Genomic DNA, 26,530 nt, shown 5'->3' on the forward strand with positions numbered 1-26,530 from the left:
CAGGACAAGGAGGGTTCACCAGAATATGAAGATTCAAGGTTATTCAAGTGCATCAATCCAGATAACCCCATCCATCTCGATCAGGCCTCTGACCTTGGGGTAGCGGACCTTTGGAGGCTAAGACTGCAGCTTCCTCTGGAGCTCTCTTCACAAAACAAGTCCTGGGCCTGATCCTCAGCTTATATTTGGCTGTAGGAGATAAGGCTTTCTTAGATGCTGCCAAGGACTCTCTCTGGCTTTCGTATTTAGCTTTTAATTGGTGATTAATCACCCTCAGCTTTTCGTTGTCTTTTTCTAGTGTGCCCACCAACAGCCATCCAAATCCATTGCCCTTAAATTTTCTATCTTCCCTTACTCCTCGAATACCTGCCACGTTGTACCCTCCAGTGCATCCCCTTTTGTCAGTATGCCATCCTAAGTTCACCATCAAATGTTTAACATCCCTGAAAGCTAACAATTGCATGGCCCCAGCATGCCAGAGGCTACCCATGATCACCTATCACCAGTGATAGGATCCTCTCTGCCAGTAGTGGGTGACCCAGGTCCTAAATCTCATTTTAGACCTTATTTTCTTGGACCATTTCTAATACTGTCGTAGGTTGCATTCTGGGGGATGCAGACTATGAGAAAGAAACCTGCATATACTAAGTTTATGGAAAAGTGTTCTCAGGATCAACACCATGGGGGAGTGAAAGCAGCAGGACTGGGCAGAGGAAGAAGCTAAACTGGGATGTGGTTCAAGGAAGCCTTCAGCCACCTTCCAAGTTGTTCTGAAATGGAGCCAGGGGCTGGGCCTCTACACCTCCTCCCGACTCATCATTGAATGCGGTCACCCCAGGAGAGGGAGCACGCCCTTGGGTCAGACAGCTCTCTAGCTGTGAAGCAATCCCCAGGGAAAGACTGAGCAGAGCTATTAGACGCCAATCCTCCCAGCAGCTGCGGGGATAAACGCTTCAGTTCTGGGGTGGGAGCCATGGGAGTGGAAATCTGGTTGGTGCTCATGGCAGGCACCCAACACAGGCTGTCTACACACTAATACAGGGTCTGGAGGATGCATAACTGATTTTTGAAGCAGAAATAGCATACACAAGAAAACAAAATCTGAAAAAAAAACAAAACAGTAAAAGCCAGAGAAATCATTTATTAAGGTTTTTGCTCTGGTTTTGTTTGTTTGTTTGTTTTTTTAGGGTTTTTGCCTCCTATATCTCAAATATCCTTTGTCTTGTCTCCTGGAGTTGCAGTGAAGAGCTGCCTGGGTTGCCGGCAGTGCCCATCAACACCCCTCAGTCTGTAAGGTTTGAAGTAGTTCATTTCTATTCAGATCACATAATAATTTGGACTCCTATAAATTTCTATCTTTTTACATCTCCTCCACCTACCTAATTAACTTCTATTTCTTCTTCAAGGTTCAGCTAAAATGTTTCCTCTCTGTGAAGCCCACCTTGACACTACTTTAGAATTCATCCCTCCGTGTGTTCTCTTCGCCCATCTCTGTTTGGAGGACTTATTCCATAGTGTTATAGTCCTTTGCTAGATTGTGATCTCATCAGCAAGAAGAAAATAGAAGACAGAACATATGTTTGGCATATGCTGAGAGTCAATAGATGCTTGCAGACTGAATAAAAAAGTTTCATTGCAGCATCTTTAAGTTATTCATACATTTTTACTAAAATTTAAAGTGCCATGGGTGGGGCCAGTTTTAGACAAAACATTTCACGTTTGGGTAAATTAAAGTGCTAAGTCATTTTGACACGAGTCAAAACAAGAAGGTGTTGGCAACAGAAGCTACACATAGAGTTTCCTTCGCTCTGATGATTCCACGACACCTGCTCTGTAATCCTTTGTCCAGAGTCTTGTCCAATCTTGATAGATGTATATTGGAAAGATACTCATATAAGTAAAAGACCTCCCCGATGCTAATACACATTTTAAATTTAATGTGGTAAACTACTTTCTTTTTGAGCAATCAGTCATAACTTCAACATTCCATATACATATATGGAATTTCTTCAGAAGGTAGCAACACTTAGCAACATGGTGAAGAGTCTGGTAAATACTGTTGGAACCAGAGCCTCCTCTTTGGGTAGGATGTCCAGCCTTATTGTTAGAGATAAACACAACAATGCAAAAATCCAACAGTTCCAAAGGACACAATTTATAATCTTATCTACGCTCAGTGAGGATGTCTAAATGTCTACCAAAAAATATTAGCTCACATCTATCGAGTACTTACTAAGTACAGCTCTCGAAAGCATTTCACAGGGAAAATTTCATGGGTTTAACAGTGAGTTGATACCCACAAATCAGGCATGTGCTAGATACTTGGCCTGCTCTGGGAAATCCTAGAACATTGAGGAGTCTTGGCTGGCTGTGTTCTCCTTTTGCAACAACTAAAACTAAAATTCTCCACCAGTTCTATCTTCTCGGGATACAGTAGAGGAATTTTTCAATGAGCGAGAGGGTATGTGAATTAAGGCTATGTTATTTTAAAAATCATAATTAATATAGGTTTACAGCAAATCTGATGATGCAAGTCCACGAGAAGACAGAAGGTTACTCCAGATACTTCGTGTACTCACAATTCCTTTGTTCTTCTGTGCTTGGCGGGGGAAGTACGGGCAGCTTTCTTATCTGTAGAAAAAAGTCTGTATCCCTTTGATGGAGGTAACTGTCAACAGAATGAATGGATCTCATCTTGCTCATAAGAGTGCTGTGAATTGCTTACCTATTTCCTATAGATGCATAAGCCTCTCACTTAGAAGAACACTAATTAGAATACTTGCATAAGGAATTTGCTTAAAGAAACTTGGGAAACTAGAAACAATTCAAGTTCCAAAGGGACATGAACTCCTTTCTCGGGCAAATGATGGAAGCAAATGCGAAGAACGGGTCCGGCATTAGCCATCACGGCAGGATCTACGCCATCAAAAAACAGGATCCTGAGATGTTAGCACAAAATGATGGAACCAGGAAAAAATGTACGGAGACAAGAATTCTAATTGCCTTTTTCAGGCATCCATTCTACACAGAGCTGCCTCTATAAAATTTCAGGACGGAGTAGAGAGGGACGGTCACCCGGAAGCATACAGCATGCGCTCTGTCCCTTTAAACAATTACCAGCACAAGCCTCTCTGTGGTCTTTTTTAGTTTGTAAACAGCAAAAAGAACTGAACATTTAATTTTTGAAATTCTTCTGGCTTTTCTTTTTGACCTTTGGTATTTGTATGTATCGACGATCTCTAAACCATTGTACGAAAACACCTTGAAGTGTCAAGCTTTAAAAATGAGTCTTCTTTTCTCTTCTCCTGTGCAGCTTGGATTATCTTGGCCTTGTCAAAATACATTCTCTAGTTAGAGGTTGGAAATATTTCCCTCCTGGCTCCAAGGTATTGATTTTCTTCAACACTCAGCTCTGTCAGTCAGCCGAAGGGGTGAAAGGTGAAAGTTCACCCAGCACCGCTTGGTTTTACCTTCCTATTAATGTCATGCCCTTTCCACATTTGATCAGTTTATGTAATCACCAATCATATAGAACTGGTACTGCCCCCGTCTTCCCTACAAGGATACATTGAAGCCATCAGGAGACGTTAACACAATTCCTGAGATGAACACTGGGTGTTTGAATAGGGCCAAAGATGTTGCAGTCAACTCCTTTAATGCTTATCTGTTTCTTAAAGAAAAATTATACAGTTACACGATGATCGACTCAATTCAAGATGTCCAATAGTCTTATCTGAAAATTAAAGAAGTACACTCACTACTAATACACCGAAACCCCTGTGAGCCACGATGACCTATTTTGTTATTCTTGCTTTTCCTGAAAACCAATTACACCTTTTACCTCAGGGATTCAAATTCAACTCCAAACTGAGCAGTATTAAATGAAATGAATTTAATGATTTCAGACTGGCCCCCCACCCCGGGGCAGACAACTCATGTCATCAAATCTGACAAGATATAATCTGGTACAATTAACAGTCAAAGAGAAACGATGGGGATAAAGCAACATGCATGCAATTCCCCTGCCCAAACCACAGAGGGTGCTGTTGAGTTTCTGGTAGGAGCACGTGCCTGGTTCTCCAGCCCTGGCAGGGTAGCCAGGGGATTTCCTACTGTGCTCTGTGAACAAGGTTGCCTTTCTAGCTCTCCGGGGAAATGAATAATTAGATGGAAATAGAAGGCTTAATTTGGTGCTAAAGAGAGTGGGGGTGGGGGAGAAAGCATATGGATTTCAACTGAGAATGTTTAAGAGTGAACAATGTTTTTAATGGGAAAAACAATCTTCAGTACAATTCGGTTTATTTAACACACATATGTACAGAGCAACATTCAGCACATACAGAATCTATTAAGTGGAGTAATCGAGAAATGTCTTGAGAGGCAGACATTTTAATTCATTTGCTGTACACAGTGAGTTCGATCATTACACTTTCACGCAGGTGTCACGTCATGTCATCCTTCGCTTGTAAATTACCAATGAAGCCACATATGTCTCTACATTTACAAGAACAGGTCCAAGTACGGGGCCAAGGAAATTAATAAAATACTAAAAGCGTGCACTGGATGACAATACAAAGTTTACCTCAGTGCTGTGAAATCCAAGCTGTGAAGAAGTTTGGACTGTGGTCGTCGAAATAGCCAAGGAGAGATTTGTGTTAACAAGAATGCAAATATTAGTTTAGCAGTGAGAGCTATCTGTCCAACCATCAACTATCACCCACCCCACGGTTTTGTAACTGTAATATTCTACTGGCCAGTAATTTCGGTTGTCTGTGACGACAACGTGTGACAGGCTGGCCGACGCCCACTGCCCAGGTGTGTTGATCCTCTGGCTGCCACCGCTTTGTTCTACATCTCTGCAGTGTGTGCCAACCCTGTGCGTATGTGTGGTGGTCTCACACCTTTCCACAGACACACTGAGCATTTTGTTTCAAAAAAATCTCTAATGTACACTTCTATTTCATCATTCCAAAACAGCTGTGTCGTCTAGAATAAATTAATCCCCCTTTCAGTTCATAAAGTAAACATGTGCTGGGTTCGGGAACCCACTGGAAAAGCCAAGTTCATCTTTTGTTTACTTCAGGTTTCTCTACCTATATTGAACACAACAGTATGTTCAGCAAACAAATAAAGTCTACACTGTATAGTTCTGTTTCTTCCTGGAAACTACATATATAATCTTTATAAATACAATGTACATGCATGTGGCATAAATTCACTTTGAAAGAACACCCAAAGTCTACAACCAAGGAATAGCACAGGTTTGCCATCAATGGAAATAACATACTTTATATTAATATGAAAGAAACGTTCTAGCGGTCTTCATTTCTTAACACGTTCTTTAAAAATCTGTTTCAATAAAATAACAGATGTATTTGTTCCCAGACCGTCATCCTATTCTTTTGTAATATTACACAAACTCTGACTGCTATGCTTTTTAAATTAAATCCCCCATTATCGTTTTGGTTCCTCTGTAAGTTTCACCTATTTTCTCTGAATTTCACAAATCATTTTTTATTTTTACATTAATAAACCATTTTATCCAACTAACCAACCAATCGACAACCAACTAACTCCCCAATAATATACAGATCAAGGTTTGTTAGGAGCAATTCATACAGAATATTATTTTATGGATTTTTTTTCCCCATTACTATGAGCAAGAAACAGCAGAATTTGACATAAGAAAGCAACCTCGTTAAAGCTGACTACAAAGTGTGATGTACACTCTCATTGCAATATTTGCTCAGATTGATTGAGCCCTCATATTTCTATGTATACTCCTGAATGCTTGTGCCATAGTTACTAATTTTCTAGAATACATGTTTGAAAGAAATGCTTAGTTTTCCTTTAATTGACCAGTAGTAGTTTGAGGCTGAATTGTAACTATTATGTGATAAATGACATGGGAACTGCACATCTGTAAAGTTTCTAGAAGAAAGGGGTAAGCTCTTGCTTCAAAAGATCTGTTGTGATAGATGCAGTGTCTTCTTTTGAGATATGTTATGCTTCCAAACTGGGTTATTACAAAAGTCTATTTAAGAGATTAGTTATAGCAACTGATAGTTATATTAACTAGACCATAAGTAGTGATTTTTATTTTAAACTATTAAATACAGCATCGCTTAAGCAGGATATGAGCATTTTAGAGGGCAAGGTGTCTGGGAAACTGTTCTCCACGAGGAAAAAAAATTTTTTGGTATATTTTCTCATTCCTTTCACGTTGGTTACGTGTTAATAAAGAAGGTAGTGGCTAAGCCCTAGGAAATTGGATTGAGTGATTTCCTAACTACCAGCTGAAGGAAAAAAAAAAGCCCCATGTAAACAAAGAATCTTTTTGGTAAACAACAGTATGTTTTAGGAAATCCAAAGGAAAATAATTTCGACAATTAGGACTACCACGTTTCTTCAAAATCCAACGTCGAAATGACCAGGCTCAAGCAGTGCTTTAGAAATGGGGTTTAGCTCGAGGAAAACGCTGACCTGGGCTGGGAGTGCAATCACAGTGCTTATTGATTTTCGGGCTGCTGGTGCACCCAGACACAGGAGTGCTCCTGGGGCCGACTGCCGGCTTCCCCTCCCCCTCCAGCAGGAAAAAAAGACCTAGTGACAGAAGGGCCGCATCCTGCAGAGCCACGTGGGCATGCCTCTGAATCAATAGGTGGCACGAGCAGGAATCTACCCCGAGAACCATGCAGAAGTGACACGGGCCTGGCCGCGCCCCTGGATGACACTGGCGTGGGCAGGCACTGAGGAATGACCAGCAGAAGTTAGGACGGGGGATCTCTGCGTAGAGGGCCGACAGCGCCGAGATGCGGTCGCGGCGGCGGGCGCGGCGTCAGACCATGAAGCGGTGCTCCTTCCCGTCGTGCGCCATCAGGATGACGTTGCGGTTGGAAGTCCAGATGAGCCGGGCCAGCCTGAGCGCGTTGTGCGAGCCGGGGGAGGCCGGCTGCACCGGGGGCACCTGGTAGGTTTTAACGCAGCGCAGCTGAGGTGCCGAGTTCAGCATGCCGATGCTTCCCAGCAGTGAGGTGTTCATCTGCGGGGGACACAGGGACATGAGTGCGCACGCGTCATACAAAGCCCTGCTTCCCTTTCTCTACCACACAGTGGTTCGAGTGACACACACTGCTGGTCATTTTCTCTTCCGCACAGCTTATTCATGGTCTAAGAGTTTATCGTTAACCTCGAAAAGGTTCCTTTCAGTGCATTTCAAAGCGTTCTGACGCTGTCACAGTCCACGCGTAAATCCCGAGAAGTTTCACTTTGCAGGGACGTCCAGTCTCTAAGAGGGGAGCTAAACTGCACATGCGGTAAAACGGTGCAGTCAGACAATATTGGAAATTATGGGTGTTTCAAACTGTAGACCCTTTTGTCCTTCAATGACAGTGCCAACTGCAGCCCCTGAAGGGTGAATCTACGAAGACAAGTTTGAGGACTTATAATTAGTTCAAGAAAATGAAGCAAAGTCCAGCAGTAGACAGAGTGAGAGGTTATTGGATCAAAGCTCAGAACTTAACCCACCCCCGCCCTCTCTATCTCCCAACACCTGCCCTCCTCACCTGCTTTTAAAAAAAATTCAGTCTCTGGAAAGCTCTAGTTTATTTTGAAGGGAAAAACAAGAATCGACTACAGCTCAGTATTGTTTTGCTGCTGTGCTCAGGAGAATATACTTTAACGTGTATTGGTAATACATTTTTATTAGTTGGCGACTTCTGTTTTTTGGCGGCTTTTCTGGATTTGATTTAAAGTTTAAGTTCTCTGAATCCACTCACGTAAGTGGAAAACGACATGGAAACTATGGCTCACGAACGACTCTGCATTCAGGAAAAAAGTGCTAAATTCTGCATGGCAGTTATCTCAGTGAACTGTTATCGGAGCGACTACACCTGGTGAATCCTTTAGATTTTAAATATTACTTAACATTCTTTCAACGTACATATATTGTGGTATTACGAATCGCATGGAAAGTATACTGTAAGTCAGGAAAGGGGTCTTGGAAATAATACTTTTCCTCACATCAATTTTTGTTTCCAATTCTTCTCTCCAGTCAAATCTCCATCTAAATGTGTAAGGTTCTGGGGATTTGTATGAAGCATGCAGATTATGATCCAACGTACACCAGTAGTTGACACATGAAACCTTGTCAAATCCTCCGACATTTAAGATGTCTTATTGCTGATATCATGCCCTGCATCTGGATCAGTACAAAATATAAGCCATTCCTTTTTCTGGCCCTTCTCAGCAGCAGGATGGTGTCAGAGGGCGTAAATCATGGCATCTCTAGCAGGATACGTGCAGGCTCCACTGACATTTTCACAATTTAAATCATCTTGAGTAATAACCCTTTTAAGATGACTAATGTTACTGATTTTACTGCATTAATAATAGTGCCGAACACAACACCGAGGTGAAAAAAATCACTAGTGTACGAGGTCACATTTTAAAACCAAATGTATGGTTATCATTAACTCTTTCTGTGAAAGTTCAGTTAACATTTAAAGCTGGGCAGTACCTTATTGTCATCCTCCAAAAGCCTCTTCCCTTGCTTCCTTCCCTCCTTTCTTTCCCTTCTTTTCCAAAAACTCCATAAAAAATAAAAATCAATGACTTACTGATTTCTGGAGGTTCTCAAATACTTTACATATAAATAATGATGGTGAGCTTGATTTGATAGTTCTCACTTGTACAAAAAGTAACAGCACATAATAATTTAGTCCTCTTACAGAGCATATCCGAATGATCCAGAAAATCGCTGGTTAAAATTAACCAGCATCAACAGGCATACTGTGCTTTTTAAAAAATCTAATTTCTCAGTTGATAAATAACCACAAAGTATTTTTCATTCTTTATGGATTTTCCGTGAAAATATGTATGAAGCTTGATTTCTGCTGGCGGCTTAAAATGTGAAGGGTATCCAATATGTTCAGACACTTTCTTATTTTCAATTCTTATCTTCAAATTTAGCCACATATAAGAAGTGGGCTGAGGGGTAAAGGGGGACAGGGAGAGTATCTTATTGGAATACTACAGATGGAAAGTTGTTTTTTTTTTAAAGCCCATTACTATATCTGGGTTCCTTTTACAAGCTGAGCCATCCCTCAAACGACTGATAAATCGATTGACAAATGCCTTCGGTAGGGTCAGCTTTCCTGCCTCTGAACAGGCGATGCCTAATTCTGCAAGGTATATAACTGTTATAGCTGCATATGGCTGGAATGATGAGGACCGTCGTGTTAACTATAATTTGTTGCTCAGACCATCCTTTCCCCATGACCTCTTCTTCAATTTAGAGATGAATATGAAGTAGTAAAGATGAGTATTAATTTTTCCAATAAGCTCAAAGAACTCTCACCGAAACAATTAACCATTTTGTTATTCAATATTAATGTTTTCTTGGCCAGTGACTGGCTATAAACTATGCTAAAGTAAGGGCAATTAGAGCCTTGAATGAATGAAAACTACCTGGAATTGTAATATCTGGTAACACTAAATTTTTTCCTGATTACAAAGATAAAGAAATACTCATTGTGGAAAATTCAAATAAGAAAGAGAAGTCTAAAAAAAAGAAAGCAATCCCCTGGAATCTCATTTCCCAGAGATAATAACTAACATTTTGGTAAACACCTTCCAGATCTCCGAGTATATATACAGATAAGGAAAAGCTAGTTTAAAGAATTTTACATAAACAGGCTCATATTAAAAGGCAGTTTCACGACCTGTTTTTTCCATTCAACGAAATGTTGAAGGCGATCTTTTTATGTTAATGAGTACGGACTGACATCATCCTTTTCAAATGGTTGAATAGTTTTCTGTGTGATGGAATAAATAAAAATAAATGAAACCAATATTCCTCTAATTTGTTATTGTCACTTCTGAACGAGGATACTTATCTGTTGGAGGGTAGTGGTAAAATTTAGGTGAGAGAATTAGCATTGTATTTCATTACTAAATGTCCCTTGATCAAATATCAATGAATACATTGAAGTGAAATATTCAAGTTATAGAAATATATTGTTGGAGAGTCAAAGGAATGAAATGATTGCCAAATTACATCATTTAATAGCTGGGTATATAAACTGATTAAAATGTAACTTCGGCTTTTCTCTTCTCTTTAAAAATAGTGCTTCACAAAACCAGTTCTGTGAAGATTATTTTCTGAACACATAGAAACACATACAGATGTAATTCATCAAAACAGGAAGTGTTTTAATGCTATTCTCAGTATAAGTAATGCTGCACACAAACCTTTTACTAAGTCTCACTTGAGTAATTATCCAACCAATATTTCTCATTAACACTCATTTCTCAGCAAAGATTTTAATAGCTGATAGCTTTTGTAAGGTTCTGTATTAATAAGACTTCATTAAGTTTTCAAAATATATTGCAGTACATTTACTGGAATAATATAAAAGTGTCATCATACATCATTAGAACTAAACAATATGTATCTAAATAAATCAGCAAAGTCCATTTGGGGAGAACAGTGGTAGATCCAACACTGCTTTCTGGATTCTCTTCAATTCAAATAAAAACCAGCTATATGCCTGGAAGAGGTTTAATTGTATTTTCTTGATAAGGCTGAAATAATGTTTCTGTGCCTTCCACTTAAACTTCAAGACCATGCTGGGTCTAATTTAAGCATCTGAGAAATGGGCCGCATTTTAAAGTTGGGCATTGGGTTTAGAGGCAAGAAGGACTTGGGCGCTGCCTGGGTTGCTCTGGGGCTGTGTCCGCAGAAGAGCCACACGTGCAGATGACACTAGGGCCCCTGCGGTAGACGAGCGTGTGGAATAAGGAAACAGTGTGCGCAAAGCCTCATGTGCAGGCAGGTAGGTTTGGGCGCACTTGGCAAAGCCCAGGGACAGCAGCCCGAGCCTGAAGAGAACTGCAAGACCAAAAGGTATCTTGGTGAGATGTCATCTAACGGATGACCCTGATCTCCAGGGTAAGAAAGGGTGCTAACCACAATGCCATCAATGAACTGCACAGGAACTTTGATAAAAATAGAAAAATATTCAAGGAAGGGATGAACATATCCAAACAGACGCTTGAACGTCGAGATAAGGGGAAAAATGTTTACCACATAGAAATTCAGGAAATTATTAGAAAAAGTTTTAAATCTGGCCAATTTAGACGGTATTCCTTTATATAAGAAATTATGTTTTCTGGGGAAGTAAAACTGGACAAGAAAAAAAAAAAAAAACAGGGCCCTGTGACTTGCTGACTCTGTATCCCCAAGGCACACAGGCCAGCACCCAGCACTTTGATACCGAATAAACGTTAAACAAATGGAATTGACATAACGCTCCTCCCGGATTTCGACAGAACATGAAACAAGGGGAAATTTGTAGCAAAGTACACCTGGTGTAACAGAGACCACAGTGTAGACATGAGTAGGAAAAAGCAGTTGGTAGGAAATTCTTTCGAGAGTAATTGCTCCAAAAGCCCAGTGCATGGACACCTGATGGGCCTGCCGCGGGCCTTCAAGAGTACAAAACACGAGTCCTATGCTCGCCCACCGGGGAGAATGAAGACTGGGTGAGATCTCTAAGGAAACGTTTGCTATGAGCTAATTAAGATGCTAGAGATATATTCTGGAAGAAAGGATAATGAGATAATAAAGTGGAAAACTAAATTAGATGAAGAGTTAGAAAAAGTCTGTGACAGATTTGGAAGTTGTCATATGCTTTAATAGAATGTTAATTAAGTAATTTATTATATCTGTTTTACATTTTGTTAGCTACTGTTTTTTTAAAAACCACTGTTTTTTAAAAAACTGTTATCATGCTGTGCTGAAGTCTTATTTAAATTTTAATTTGTTTTTTAGCTTTCAAAGCAATAAACTGAATCTCATAAAACATACTTGTATCCTAGGGAAGTTAAGGTAACAACAAAATTTTTAAAACTTTTTTTGGGGAGGAATTGGTAATGGTTGTTAATAATCAGGAGTAAGGTAATTTAAAAAAGATGGGATAGAGATTACTCACTGAGGATGGAACAAGTTCTTTTGAAAATATTAGTTGTTCAAAGTTAATATTCACTTTAATCAGAATCAAACATAGGCATTTTCATGAACTGCCAGTCAATGATACTCGGATTTTTAGAAATGTTTTGGTAGTTTAGGAATGAATAATATAATGTGGGAAATTTAGAATGCAAACAAAATGAGACAATACAAACAGGACACGAGTTGATACTGGCTGCCTTTTTCCTAGGCCCTAGGCCCTGTGTGAGCTGTCTCATCGCCTTGTGTTAAATTAACAGCCTAAGCATGGCTTCCTTCTGCCCAACTCCTTTCAGGCTACACCCTCATACACATCGTGCCCTTGCTTACCTCTGACCTGCTGCTCCCTCTCCCTAAACTCCACTCCCCCCTGCCCTTCCTCGGCATCATCTCAGATGTCACTTCACATCCTCTGAGCAGCCACCCCACAACCTAGTCTCGGGTTCTACTCTGTATTGTAATTGCGTGCATGTTTACTTGTCTCTCCCTCCGAAAGTTCTGTGAGGGCAGATACCCCTCTTTCCAGGTTGCTAAACGTATTCTCAGTGTAACCCGCACGCTAGCATCCGGGACATCATCAGCAAGCAATACAAACTTGATATTTGAGGAAAGAAGGGAGAGAGGGCGGGCAGGCACAGCGGGAGGACTTCTCTAGGAGAAACAGATCGTGCCGTATACCGAAGACCCTCTAGCATCTACGCTTACCTGCCAGAAAGAAATGTGGCTGTCGGTGTTTGAGTAGGTGGCAAGGTATCGTCCATCGGGAGCAAAGGCCACTGCAGTGATTGGTCCCTTGTGTCCATGGATGGTCTAAAATAAAATTCAGAGCCATTGATTGTACGCATTCCACAGAACTATGATACACACACCCAAATGCATTCGATGTTGACCGAGTTACTTTATGGATGTTAGGTGCTGTAACATTCTTTATTTTTAAAACCAGGCTAGAAAAATCAGAAAAGCACCCAAAATTCTCTCACTGGTTTATCCAGGGGCTTCAATCTTGTTTTGAGGAGTCTACCTGTCTCTGAGTTGGGCAGACAGCATGAGTCCAAGGAAAAGCATATATTAATGGGCAAACCAATATGTTACTTCATTTATGTCCATTAGAGAGAAGAATTTTACAATTAATTAGGAAGGTAAGAAACTGATCACTGAATCTATCCAGGAACCTCACTTACCTTAATGAAAAAACAACCAAAGCTGTATTCTAACATCCTTCTTCTGGAAGGAGTTAAACAGTATAATTTCAACCTCTTAATAATGATATATTTTCATGCTTTATGTTTCATTTCCCAGCGATAACACTGTGTTTGAATGCATATGACTGCAATTAGTAAACATACATATACATACACGTGTTGTAGGTTTGAGCACACATATAAATCAATTACTATTAAAAACAAGTTAACAAGGATAATTTTGAGCCTTTGCCAAATCTCTCTCATTGATTTAACCATGAATTAAAAAAAAGGATGTTGTATTTTAGACTAGGTCTTTGATAGAAAGTCTTTACTAATAAAAAATTATACTAAAGTTTAAGGATATTATGCTATTGAAAACATTGCGATACTAAGCAAATTAGTATGATATTGTATTAATGCTCCTACACTCAACCATTAAAGACCAATATTCAGTCTGCTCACAAGCTGTAGGTTGGTCTCCTCCCTTTGTCTGGAAAGAAATGAAGAAATGTGTTAAACCACAACAATGCCAGGAAGGTTTGTTTCCATCTGCTGTTTCTTGATGAGAATTGTGAACCTTGCGTCTTGGTGGGAGCATCAGGCTCATTCTGTGATCCACTGTAAATTTCTGTAAGATTCTTTTCATAATTGACATCTGAGTGATTACAACGAGGAAGGAAAGGAGGAGAGAGGGATGTGGACACAAGCATGCTCCCCAGTGCTCTTTGGATTCTGTGCTTTCCTGTCATTAGACTTTCAAGGCACTCTGGGATCCGAAATAATGCATGTTCTTCAGCAGAGAGAAATGTTACGCTAGTGTAGCAGTGGGCCTGGGGGCTGGTGGGGAACACTGCTTGGAGTCACTGGCTGGCTGCATTTGGGCTCCACTACTTATGGGACCTTGGTCAAGTTATTTAAGTTATTAATCTCAGAGTACTCATGCCTATAAAGTAGGAATGATGGTGATAATGATATTGATAATACCTGCCTCAAAGAACTTTGTGACAATTACATGATTTAATATCTCTATATAGTACTCTGCACAATGCATGGCACAGAATAAGAATTCAATAAATACTATTAATATTTGTGTTACTCCTCCTTAACTACAGATGACCAGACATACATACTTGAAAGTTGCTAAGAAAGTCGATCTTAAATATTCTCACCACAAAAAAGAAATGGTGATTATGTGACTATATGGAGGTATTAGCTATGATGGTAATCGTAACATATAAGTGTATCAAATCATTACCTTAAACTTACACAGCGTTATATGCCAATTATATGAAAAAAGCAGGTAAAAAATGACCAGACAAATGTAAACAACCACAGAACTCAATTACTTGAATACACCATTTAATGAAAAACACACACACACAAAAGCCCTAATCATATATGCCAGAATCGGCACCAGCTAACATTCAAGGTGGTCCAGAAACAGATTCCAGACCGCGGCATTTTATGAAACAGATGTAACTGTCCATGGTACTAGCCCACAAATGTGGTACTAAAGTACCAACAGAGCGAGCATGCTGAATAATTATTGTAAGAAGCCAGCTTAACACTGTCTATGTCAGAATGAAAATTATTGTAGGTGCAGGAAAAATGTAATCAATTAAAAGGGGAAAAACTGACCATTCCCACTTACTAGGTCAGCTTAATGAGCAATCATTGGGAAAAGCAGCTTTAATTTTTTTTTTTTTTTTAAATCAAGATTCAGTTATGCTAAAAATGTGAAATTCTGTTGGGCCAACCCGAGGCTATTAATGGTTGAGGAAGTTGATTAGTAAGGCCTTGCTTCATAACAGAGGCTGCAAACCGAAGACCCTTAAGCTTTGGTTTGGCCTGCAAAATGTTTTTAAAAAATGTTTCTGAGCCTATATTCTAATTAATCGGATAGCATGTAAAATCAATTTCTAGCCTCTCTTAACTGGAAGCTCTGGCAATTCTGGGCCTTCATTCTCACGTGGCAACATCAGGGCTGAGCAAAGCTGGCCCCTTCGACCTCTGTTTCACCAGTCCCAGCCCTGACACGAGAAAGGGCCTGCGTATGCAATGCCCGGTCCATCGTGGCAGCTGAGGCAACCCTTCCAATAAAAATATTTGATTTACAATAGTTTCTTCCATGCTCTGGGATCCCAGTCTGCATCTAAAAGTTTGAGTAGACTGAAAGCCCCTCTAAGAAGCTGGCCCTTCTTGCAAGCCCCCTAGAGCCCAACTCAGGGTAGAGGTGGATTGATACTCCTTTTGGAGTTTGGGCCCCTAAATCTCAAAAGAGAATGAACGCTAAGCCTGCCTCCTTCAGATCAGCATCCTTCCTTCACCAGTGCTTCAGACAGTAAGAGAATGTAACAACGAGTTGCCTAGAAACCAGCAGGTCCAGAGGGTGTACCAGCCCAATGACTGCACTGATGTGTCTCTCTGAAGCTAAGTTAGCCCGGATGTAAATAAAGGCAGAAAACCAGACTAGCCTCCTTCAGAAAAATCTTCATGAAATACTTCATATTATGTCTTCATATTTTCTAGAAAGCTGGTATTTAAAACATCCACTTGAATACTTCTGTGTCAGCTGGAGACATTCTTTGTTATGTTATCTAGTGTCTAATAGAAGATCCTGTGAATTAATTCCAAGTTCACCTTGAAATTTTCTGCCAGGAAAATGTTTAACTTTCCAAATAAATTTTATTGTCTTAAAAATCATGTAACAATAATTACAAAATTTAACGCGTGCTTGCTTTACTGCCAGGACTACATTTATGCTCGTTCTATGTGTTTACTAATAAATACTTGGTACTCATGTCACTAATCACTGTCCTAGTTTCCTTTGTTATTGTTGCTGAGGTCCTGTTAGAGACCGAGCTTAATTTGTTAGTTTCTTTAAAGTCTATTTTAGACAAAGGGGGACTACACTTTAGATCGAAACATAAACACACACACACACACACACACACACACACTATACCGCTAGGTACCCCACAGGGCCCTTTTGAAGCTATACAGAGGAAAACCACTGAGTACTGACTGTGGTGTCAGCTGATAGACAGACCTGTTGTCTTATAAGAAAGCAAGCACCACTCATGGAGGCTCAGGGAAGCTCGTGGTTTTAAATGGTTTGGTGCATCTGGTGAGTTCATTACAATCTCAGCCTAAGAGGTGCTTCAGCCCTCAGTGTAATGGAAATGTTGTCACTGTCCTTTGTTCGGAATCTCTGAACTCCTAAGATCTGTGCAGGCACCACCTGAACTGACTTTAACCTCCACTCTGGTCTGAGAGCTGCAGCTGTGCAGGGATCACAGTGAACCTGTAAGTGCTTTGGGATGCGGCAAACCCAACAGCTGGGATCTTAAATGCTAAGGGAACATTTTCCAAAATAACAGGCTTTGGAATGAAAGGAGGTTTGGTCTACTTTTTATATGCGAATGAGTATCATGTCTTGTTATATTTTTAGTCAAAGAAATTGCTGTCTTGAATAGACAGAAATGGAATATAAAGAAATTAATCTAATTCAAGAAGTGCTATGAACAATAAGAGAAATCAAGCAATTATCCCTAGCAGGAGACAGAGTGTTGAATTGTTAAACACCCACTTTTCCTTTTCTTATGAAAGAAAAGGAACTGAGAGGCCGGATTAATAATGAGCAACGGGCGCACTCACCCGACAGTGTTAAACAGCCACTTTCAGTGTGCTCTGCAAAGAAATATAATTAGCCCAGTCATACATGGATTTCTAGAATGAGTTGGTCAGCGTCAAATGGAGCTATAACTGTCTAGAATATTCTCTTTAAAATTGCTCTTTACGTGGTCTCTCTCTTCCTGGAGTTCTTGATATCCGGCTTCCAAATGACCAATTTGAGAATTAAACCCAAAAGTAGGACTCTATTACACCCACTTTAAAAACTGAGTAAGATCAAAGAGAATATTTTATATTTATTTGCAAGTCTCATCACTTCTTTAAAAGGAAGAATAACATCCAACCAAAGGAAATATTTTCCTACTTTTAATGTAAACTGTGAAGGTTTCCAGAAGTAGGTAAAACTTTGCTATTATAAATACCATCACGGGGAAATGATTTGTAAAGTAGTGACCCATGTATTTTGTACAACATTTGCTAAAATAAAGTGAAAAATAAAAGAACTTCAACTGAAGCATCATGGCTCTGAGGTCTGGAGGGGCTGAGAGGCAACAAGGCTGCTTGGTGTCAGGTCTTCGGGGAGCAGCATGGCTGTTTTGGGATGGAAGTAGGCAGTTGCAGTTTGGGGTGAGCCTGAATGAAGTGTCCATCTGTTTATGCAGGCAGGAAATAGGTTGGATGGGCCAGATATTCAGAGAAGTGAGTGCCTAGGAAGTGAGGGTGAGCCCCCAAAGAAAGGGAGAGGTAATTCCAGAGACCTACGAATACCTCCATCTTCCCAGTGGTGGTCCCAGGGGACTTGAGGGCACGCTCCCCTCGGTAACTGATGCACCACCCATACATTTGGTTTCTGTCACAGGCTGTGCCAAAATCAGGGCCGGTAAGGAGGGAGGACCAGGGTCTGACTTGCATGCTTTCTGACATCCCAGGACAGGAGGCCACCGATGTCATGGCTGACTGGCAGGGAGGTAACTGTTCAGGGCAGAGGGAGGACAAAGACATTGCTCTGATTGACAGCTTTGTTTGGTAGGGAAGGGGAAGACTCATCAGAAAAGAGCCATTTCAAAAGAGTTGAAAAGTTAGGAATTAATTGCTTTCAAGGAAAAGACTTCTCCTTTCTTGTCTCTGAAGCCACCAATTTGTGAGAATTTTATTATATATTTAAGGTTCATCTGCTCAAAGAAACAAATTATAGATTCAATAAATAATTCAGGCAGATGATAATGATATTAAAAAAAAAAAAGACAGTCTCATCTGTGGCCGATTAGAAGGCTTGAGTAAAATTTAATTATCACTATGAACTAAGCCTTCTGCAGCTCTTTTGGGCATGGGCTCTTAAGGCCATATGATGTAGCCAAGAACATTCAAAGGTCACCCATTCTTTTCTGTATGCGGACAGAGTGGCCTTAAAATAGGCCAGACACATGAAAATCTATTCTTTTAAAAAATATCTCTAGAGGAGATTCCAGAACCTCCCCCGAGGACCCTTTTCTGTGTTTAACAAAGTGCCCCGTCACGAAATTTTTCCTTGTATCAAATCTAAATCCCAGACGCTACAGTTGCAGCCTGCCTCCTCTCCTTCTAGCCTCAGCAGAGGTGGAGACCAGCTGGTCACCAGCCTTAGCATATGACTCTACCTTTTATAGACGTGAGGACTGTTATTGCAACTTGCCCTTTTTTCACTTATTTTTTATTTTCAGGATTAAAAAAAAAAAATCTCAGAGACTATAATTTTTCCTTTCGGGTTTCACTTTCCAACTTTTAAAATCATTTCTGTGGCTTTTCCTTAACTCTCTCCAAGCTTTTAAATCATGGAACTTCCAGCTTTACTGAGGACTGGAGCAAGCAACTGGATGTTGCTATAGTTTCTCATAACACCATGCAGGAGGCCCGGCCTTATGCTTATTTTATCAGAAAACTGCAATGCGGCTGATGATGCTGCCAGAAGATAATTTACTAGAATTCCTTGGGAAGGAAGAGCTGTGAAGTTGCTGGCATGCAGATGGCTGGCATTCAAAATGCTTCCAGTTACCTCTAAGAGACCAGGGTGTGGCCACCTGAGCCCAGTGGATAGTCTTGGTTGTGTTCAAATCCTGAGAGGCCTCTACTGACAAAACACAGGTCACCAGTTTCTGTTCTTAATCCTATTCTACTATACTTTCCCAGAGTCATCCGTACTAATTTCGCATTATGGCTGCTTATTTTCACTTAAAAGTGCACTTCCATTCAACTACTGCCTATGGATCCTTTTCTATTTCTTTGTCTACTTCTTTGGTTTATTAATTCTCAACCTGTACATCACGTCACTTGGGTGCCCGAGAGAATAGTTTGTCTCGTCATTGTGATCACTGATAAAAATGAATCATAAAACTTTATGCTTTAATTTAAAATTTAAATAAATGGAAATACTGCCATTTACGACAACATGGATGGAACTTGAGATAATCATGCTAAGTGAAATAAGCTAGACAGAAAAAGTTGAAAATCAGATGATATCACTTATATGTGGGCTATAAACCTAAAAGCGACAAATGGGCAGGACAAATGAACAGAAACTCATGAACATGGACGATAGGCTAGTGGTTACCAGAGGACTACACACTAGTGGTTCCTAGTGGGGTGGGAGGAGGGAGGTAGATGTAGATGGGATACAGGGGGTCCAATATAGGGGGGTAATGGGAGGGTGAAGTGGGTAAAGGGGATCAAATATATGTAGCTGAAGGAAACTGGACTCTTGGTGGTAAACACACAATAGAATACGCAGATGTCAAATGATAATGTACACCTGAAAATTATATGATTGTATTAACCAATGTTACCCCAATAAACTTAATAAAAAATAACAAAATTAAAAAAAGGATTTAGGAAAAGTCAACTGCAAAACGGCTTTTGTCATCATTCAGAAGAATTTTAAACCTATACACTAAAAGGTATGTAAGTGTGCGTTACCGCGGTAGGCACTGCAGGGAATCCGAAAGTACTGTAAACACTTTTATAAAAACTACATAATCTTAATATATCAGCTCTATGACATAAGGATACTATATTATCCCCTACTCTACAGATGAGGAAACAGAGGCACAGAGAGGCAGGCTAACTCGTTTTGATTAGAATCCAGGCAGTCTGGCTCCAGAGTCTATGGCCTCGCAGAATACCAGGTCAAATAAAACTATAAACTGCCAGTCTTCAACTTGCATACACTTAATTTTCATATAACTGGCGCTTTTGTACATTACGTGCCAACAATCCCAAATGACTTTCCCAGGCCGAATAATGAAGATTTGGGGTGATGCCTGCTGGTGCTCGGGAGCTGGGCGCAGCCTCAGCCTAGGTAGCTGCAGCAGCTGCTGGGAGAGCCTGAGCTCGTGTGGAGCGGGGCCTCACGGGGGGAAGCGTCCGCCCCCGGTACCCTCAGTACCAGGGGGCCTTATGGGACCCCTAGACTCCTGAGCCCAGGTGGCCTGGAGGTGGCTTCCACCTTCAGGGGAGGTCCAGTGGAGGGTCCCTGGAATGGTCCGACCTCTGTTCACATCCTGGTGTTGTCCTGGTCCATCGCCATCTCCCCTCCCACCATCCTCATGAGGATGGCAGAATGACAGCATTGCACGGGTCTCCCCAAGGAGCTCACTCACTCGGCAGTCCCGCTGACCCGTGGGGAGAGGCAGGGCCCCCCAGCCTCCTGCAACAGTGGTAGATGAAGAAAACTCTTGTCCTCATCCCAGCTCTAGCAGTTTAAACCACTTAGCACAGAGGCTTAAAGATCAGAAGCTGCCCTGTCCCTCCCTCTTCATCATCTAGGAGGGAGAAAGATGGTCTGTGTCAGCTCCCCGAGACACCCAGGGCAGGGGCGGGGGGTGGCCCAGTCTCTCTCATCAGCATTCTCTCCCCACCTCACCACCACCCTGGCCCTGCGTGCCTGAATGTCTTCACCCTCCCATCAACTCATCTGTGCCCCAAAGAGGCAATACCTACCTACAGGCACCATAAATAAGCACTTCTTGAGGAAAGGATCATTATAAAATTAGCAGACTGGCTCTTTCTTACTTGAGACCCAAAATAGAAAAACTAAAGGTATCGACCGAAATGAAAGTAGATGGTAAACGTGTTCCTAAAACTCTAGTGTTGCAGACAGCCTAGCTTCGTCCGCTGGCTGTGCTGTCTCAGGGTCAGCACAGGAGCCTAGATGCTGCCCTTTGGCGATTCTACAATGAACCTGAACGGGGATTTGAGGGTTGAAAACGGGTTGTTTATCTCCACAATTTCTTTTTTTGATGGAGGGCCCAGGTGATGCTTTTTATTCACATTATGCCAACTCTATGTTATAGAGTCAACCCTTTGCAGCATTTTTCAATCCAAGGAGTATTGGAACTAGTCCATGAATTATTTTCTAGTGCTATCTAATTGAAAAGAATATACATTTGGGGCGAAAGACTAGTAGATTTGGTATCATTTTAACATCTTAATGGAAAATAGATTTAAGGATAAATATAATAAAGGGAGCTATCTTAAGTTTTATTATAAAATATAAGGCCTCAAGTAAACAGACTTTCTTTATTCCTTAAAAACAGCTACAGCATTTATTCTCTATTTTCAGTTACTGAATGTTACTTACACGTCACTTGGGGATAAACTGACAGTGACGAATTAAAGGAGCTTTTCGATATCTACATATTGGTAATCCTTAGAAACAAGCAATAGTTTTTGAAATTGCTTTTGTGGAGGATTATACACCAACATGCATGTGAACACACACACACAACACACACACACACACACACAGGCACACGCACGCACGCACGACCCGCTTACTAAGAATAGTAAGAATCAACATTAATGGTCAAGAGATTGTTTCACAATGGTAATTTAGGCAATAGCAATAATTCCAGATTTTTATTACACTGAGGCTTTTATTTTCACTAATATCAATTATAAATGATTAAAATTAATTTTAAAAAGGTCTATGAATGAACAGATAGAGAATAAGCATTTAAATCAATAGCTGTTTTCTGATCTTAAATTGTTACAGTCATAACAGCAACCTCTGTTAAATATATACTGGTTTTAGGAATTTTTTCCCCTTCTATCCAACTAAGGAACTTTTTCAGATTCAAAGAATCAATTTCCGTATGTCTCACCAATTAATATCTAAGTGCTTCTTTGTCCTTATCTTGTTGGTAATCAGGGGTTGACCACCCCCTGAACCCCCCACACCCTTCTTCTGCTTCACTAGGCCAAATATTTTCAGGATGAAGTAACTATAAAATACTCAAATTATACACAACTGATATGTCCTTTCTTGGTATGCTGAAATGATCAATTTTATTGACTTATACTTTGAAAATTATGTTTGCCAAAAATCCCAAACACTGCAACTTCCGATTATTTTAAAACATGAATACTACTAATGTCTGGCCAATAAAATGATAGTGGTATATCAGTATTGCGAGTGCGAGTCTTAAGTACAATAAAGACAACATAAGGAAAAAAATCTAGTTAAAGACATAATTCAAACGTTAACATTTTTCCATATAATTCAACATTTAAGAACAATCAGTCATATTAAAGATATGCTCAAATATAGAATGCTAATGTGATTTAAATAAACGTGGTTCAGTTTTAAAGAAAAGGATAGTGAATAATTGTTATGAAATGTTCATATTGCTGGTATGAAATAATTATAAAACACTTACTAAAGTATGCTTAATAAGTTACTAAAAGTGTTTTATTCGGATTTGGGCAGACCCAAAGCTAAATGTTTTTTTAATCAGTATTTCTAATATAAATCAATTCAAACTCATGCTAGAAATTTGAAAGTGTACAAAGTTTTGCTTTTGTATTCTCGCACTGTAAAAATTCTGTTGTAAATATTTAAAGAATTCTTTAAGAACCGAACTAACATAAAATGGTCATATAATTTTTTAAGGAAGACAAGATAAAATATTGTTAAAAGTGACATAAAATGGTCATATAATTTTTTAAGGAAGACAAGATAAAATATTGTTAAAAGTAAAAGGAAACCTCAGTTGCTTCCACCTGGAGCCCCTCGGGAACACGGACCGCCGTGTTGCTCCCTGTGCCCTCCCCAAACTCTGCAGGCCCTTCCATGGAGCCCTTCTTGGGCACATGTCCACGCCAAGCGATGGAACTCGGCATTTTTGTGGGTTCTGATTTGGGCTAAGGCTACCAGGAAATGGCTCTGGGCCTTCGTGCATGTCCCCCTTCCCTCTCTTTTGCCTGGTATACTGTCCAGTGACACAAAATTGTCTTATAGAGATTGTGCTAATGCTGCAGGATTTGTGTTTTTCAAAAACACATTTCAAAAGGGTTTAACATTTTCATCATTCCAAAAAGAGAAATGACTTGAAACTGTAAAGACAATTACGAATTACATAAATTTTTAAAACTCATACATATATTAATGAATATGTTAACATATCTTTTGGCTTATATTTATTTTGGAGAATGATAGAGTATATTAGTATATAATATAGATTCTGGAATATTACACTTTTTTGGCTTTTCAACTTATTAAAACAGAAAATCGGGTCAGTCTGGAACATAACCTTTATAATATTATTTTATATTACAAGATCCATTTAAGCCAAGAAATGCCAAGTTATAAAAATATAAAATTACCCTAACTTAGATTTAATATCAAAAATTTTTGTTAATATTAAAATAGGAATAAAACAATTCAATACTATTTGTAGACTTTTTTTCACATAGCAATTGCATTTGCAAATATTCCAGAACAATTACTATTACTTGTCAATCTTCTGACTCATCCTTAGAGTATCCCACATTTATCTTGTGGATTAAAATTTGTCCTTGGTAGTTTTATAAATGGGCAAAATTTTCTTATTTGTAAAATAAGGAGAATATATGTCTTGTGTACATTCTGGGATTAAACATTTTTAGCACAAGGGTACTTAAAAATGTTTACTGAGAGCTTATTGTGTTTTAGGCCCTTTGCTGGATATTGGAGTACAGAGATGAGATGAGACCCCTGCCAGCGAATCTAGGAGGTGAGAGGCAGGTTGACAGTATTGTGTGTGCAATGTAATCAGTGGCATAACAGAAATGTGTATAAAGTGCCACCGATGAATAAGCAGCAATTCCTGTACAGGGGTAGGAGATGTCAGAACAAGGTACAGACAGAAGGTGGTATCTGAGGTGAGCTTTAAAGGATGAGCAGAAGTTGTCCAGAAGGACGAGAAGTGAAAGGCCTAGATCGAAACAGATGCGTGTAAGCAAACGTGCGAGAGTGAAGATGTGAGAGAGGCCCAGGAAAACAGTAAGCGTTTCTGTGTCGCTCTGTCAGTGAAAGTGCCAGGGGGCAGAGGGAGGTGGGGGCAAAAGGGTCCCCACGGCCAGGATTCTCATTGTGCTAAGAAATCTGGACTTAGTTCACGGTCAACAGGGAGTTTCTAAAGTTTTACAATCAGAGGATGGTTAGATAAGACCAGTTTTAAGAAAATTCTGGCAGAGGGAGGAGGCAAGAACTCGGAAAAGAAAGGACTGGTCGGGAGACAAATGTAGTAGATAAATTAGGAGTTGAATGAGGAACTGGATGTGGACAGGCAAGAGAGGGCAGTTGGGCAGGTGATGATGCTGTCGGGACAGGGAAGGCACAGGGAGACAAAGGTTTTAGCGCGGAGAAGAGGGTTAAGTGGGAGGTCATCAGGGGAAATAACGAGCTTAGTTTGGAATAAGTGGATATTAAGGTGGAGGACCTGAGCAGGTAGTTAGAAGTACGTCAGAAAGTGAGAAAGATTAATTTGGAGCTCAGGAAAAGGTTTATACAAAGAGAGATGCTGAAGGCATAGATCCTGCACTCAGCACTCTTCCTGGTACACAGCAGTCTCTCCATGAATATCTGTTAAATGACCAAACAGAAATTGTTGAAGTAACCCATGAAGAGCAGAGTGAAAAGACCAAAAGGAGGAAGATGAAATTGCAGAGGACACTACTAGTGTAAGGAATGGATGGAAAAGAAAGAGCTGGGTCTATTTTAAAACTGCATATTTGAAATCTTAGTTATTAGAAATATTTTTATTTTTAAATAAAAGATTTCAATGTTGTTCCTAATTTACAAATCACTTTTTAGGGAGAGAATTTTGTGATGCAGCACTGTAGTCAATACCTAACAAAATTGCTTTGAAGTTTGATAATATTTTATCTTTTAAGTAATAACCCCTAACCCACTATCAAATAGCAATTATTCGAGATCAAGAAGTAAATCATCAAAAAAGTCAAATTTCTAGGATCATAAACATATATTTGAATTAGAATTACATTTATAATTCCAAACTCCCGATGCTAGTCAACTATCAAAACTGATGGTTTAGTTCCTCTAATTTTAATTTTGCTTAAATTTCATCAGTTAACCACAAATTTTGATATTTTAGAAAGCTCATTATATAATGTATTTAAGATTTCTCTAAATGTAATCATAAAAAGACAAAAAAGATGCACCATTTAAAGTTAGGAAAGATAACAAAAAGAAATTAAAATGGAACCATGTATGTGTGTGTATATATACACACAAACATATGTATTTGGGCACTCATTTTGACATATTGATCTTTTCCAAAAATAAAATAAATATTTTAACCAAATTAATCATTTATAAAAGCTCATGTTAATGATCACCATTACCAATTTTGTTCTGATAAAAATTTCAATGATTCACTGGATTTATACACTTGAATCAATGCAATATATACTAGATACTTTCCCAATTATCGTCATACCATGCATATTTAAACAAGCATTCCCTATAGTCTGGTCAAAGAGAACTCATTTAAATCTAAAGAGAAATGAATTAAATAGCCTATTGCTGAGATTACACTCTACAGGAATATCTACTTGATATTCTTAGGGTGGGAGATACGCTGGCTTAAACCTTTGTATCTTTAATGCAATCATATTGCCTAGTGATAAGCAAAACTAAAAGGCCAATTCATTATAAAATTCAATATTTGGACCATCAAACTCTTTAGCACTTAATAAGCAATTAATATCTGTCAATGGAAAATGTTTTGGTAATACATGGAAATCAATAACGCTGGCCCACTTGTTGCACTCCAGCTCTGACAAGCTATCCAAATAACTACAATCCTTGAGGGAAACAACTGCTTTGATGTTTTAATTTATGTTCTTCACAAGAAAACACGAATCCTTTGAAGCCTTTGTTTGTTTATAACTCAGAATGCACTTTGTTAGTAGCCTGGTTATAACTGCCACCATGTATGTGACCCACAGATGTGCATCTTAAAATAACATTCTACACTTTACCACAGATACTGTTTAAAGCATACTTACTACTATGCACGCTGATTTTATTCACTTTTGCACAAAAGCATGTAAAACTCAAGCAAACGCCTTCCATTTAAAATAATATTTTCCTTTGAGGAGTAAGTATTTAAAGAAGGCACTTTGGACACATTTCCGAAGGTCTGATAGAGTGTGTGTATGAACTCTGCATTAGCAAAAATGATTTGTAACAGAAGCATGATTTTTATTTTGAAGGTTTAAAAAAAAAAATTACAGAGAATAACAAAAAAGGAAACTACGAATTACCTGGAATCCTATCACTTTTTGAAGTACCTTTAATAAAACTGGAAATCCTACCCAACTACTCTTCCTCATTACTCAATTCTATGCCTTTGGCATACATCCTTCCAGACTTTCTATTAGCATG

The 26,530-nt window shown here is 39.5% G+C and overlaps 1 protein-coding gene across 4 annotated transcripts in view; it reads right to left on the reverse strand.

The window, feature by feature from the left end:
- Positions 1-4,244: 4,244 nt before the first annotated feature.
- WDR7 (WD repeat domain 7) overlaps positions 4,245-26,530 on the reverse strand; it is a 278,744-nt gene continuing 256,458 nt past the window's right edge. For 3 of the 4 annotated variants that reach the window (XM_039840991.1, XM_039840990.1, XM_039840984.1), the window contains 2 exons: positions 12,716-12,820; positions 4,245-7,042 (listed from right to left, as the gene is read on the reverse strand). In XM_039840991.1, coding sequence (XP_039696925.1) covers positions 6,839-7,042; positions 12,716-12,820 — 309 coding nt within the window. In that variant the 3' untranslated portion in view covers positions 4,245-6,838. The remainder of the gene's footprint in view (positions 7,043-12,715; positions 12,821-26,530) is intronic. The other variant, XM_039840989.1, reaches the window with a different exon arrangement.

This window comes from Pteropus medius, unplaced genomic scaffold, assembly GCF_902729225.1.
Source record: "Pteropus medius unplaced genomic scaffold, Ma_sr-lr_union100, whole genome shotgun sequence".
Lineage (NCBI taxonomy): Eukaryota > Metazoa > Chordata > Mammalia > Chiroptera > Pteropodidae > Pteropus > Pteropus medius.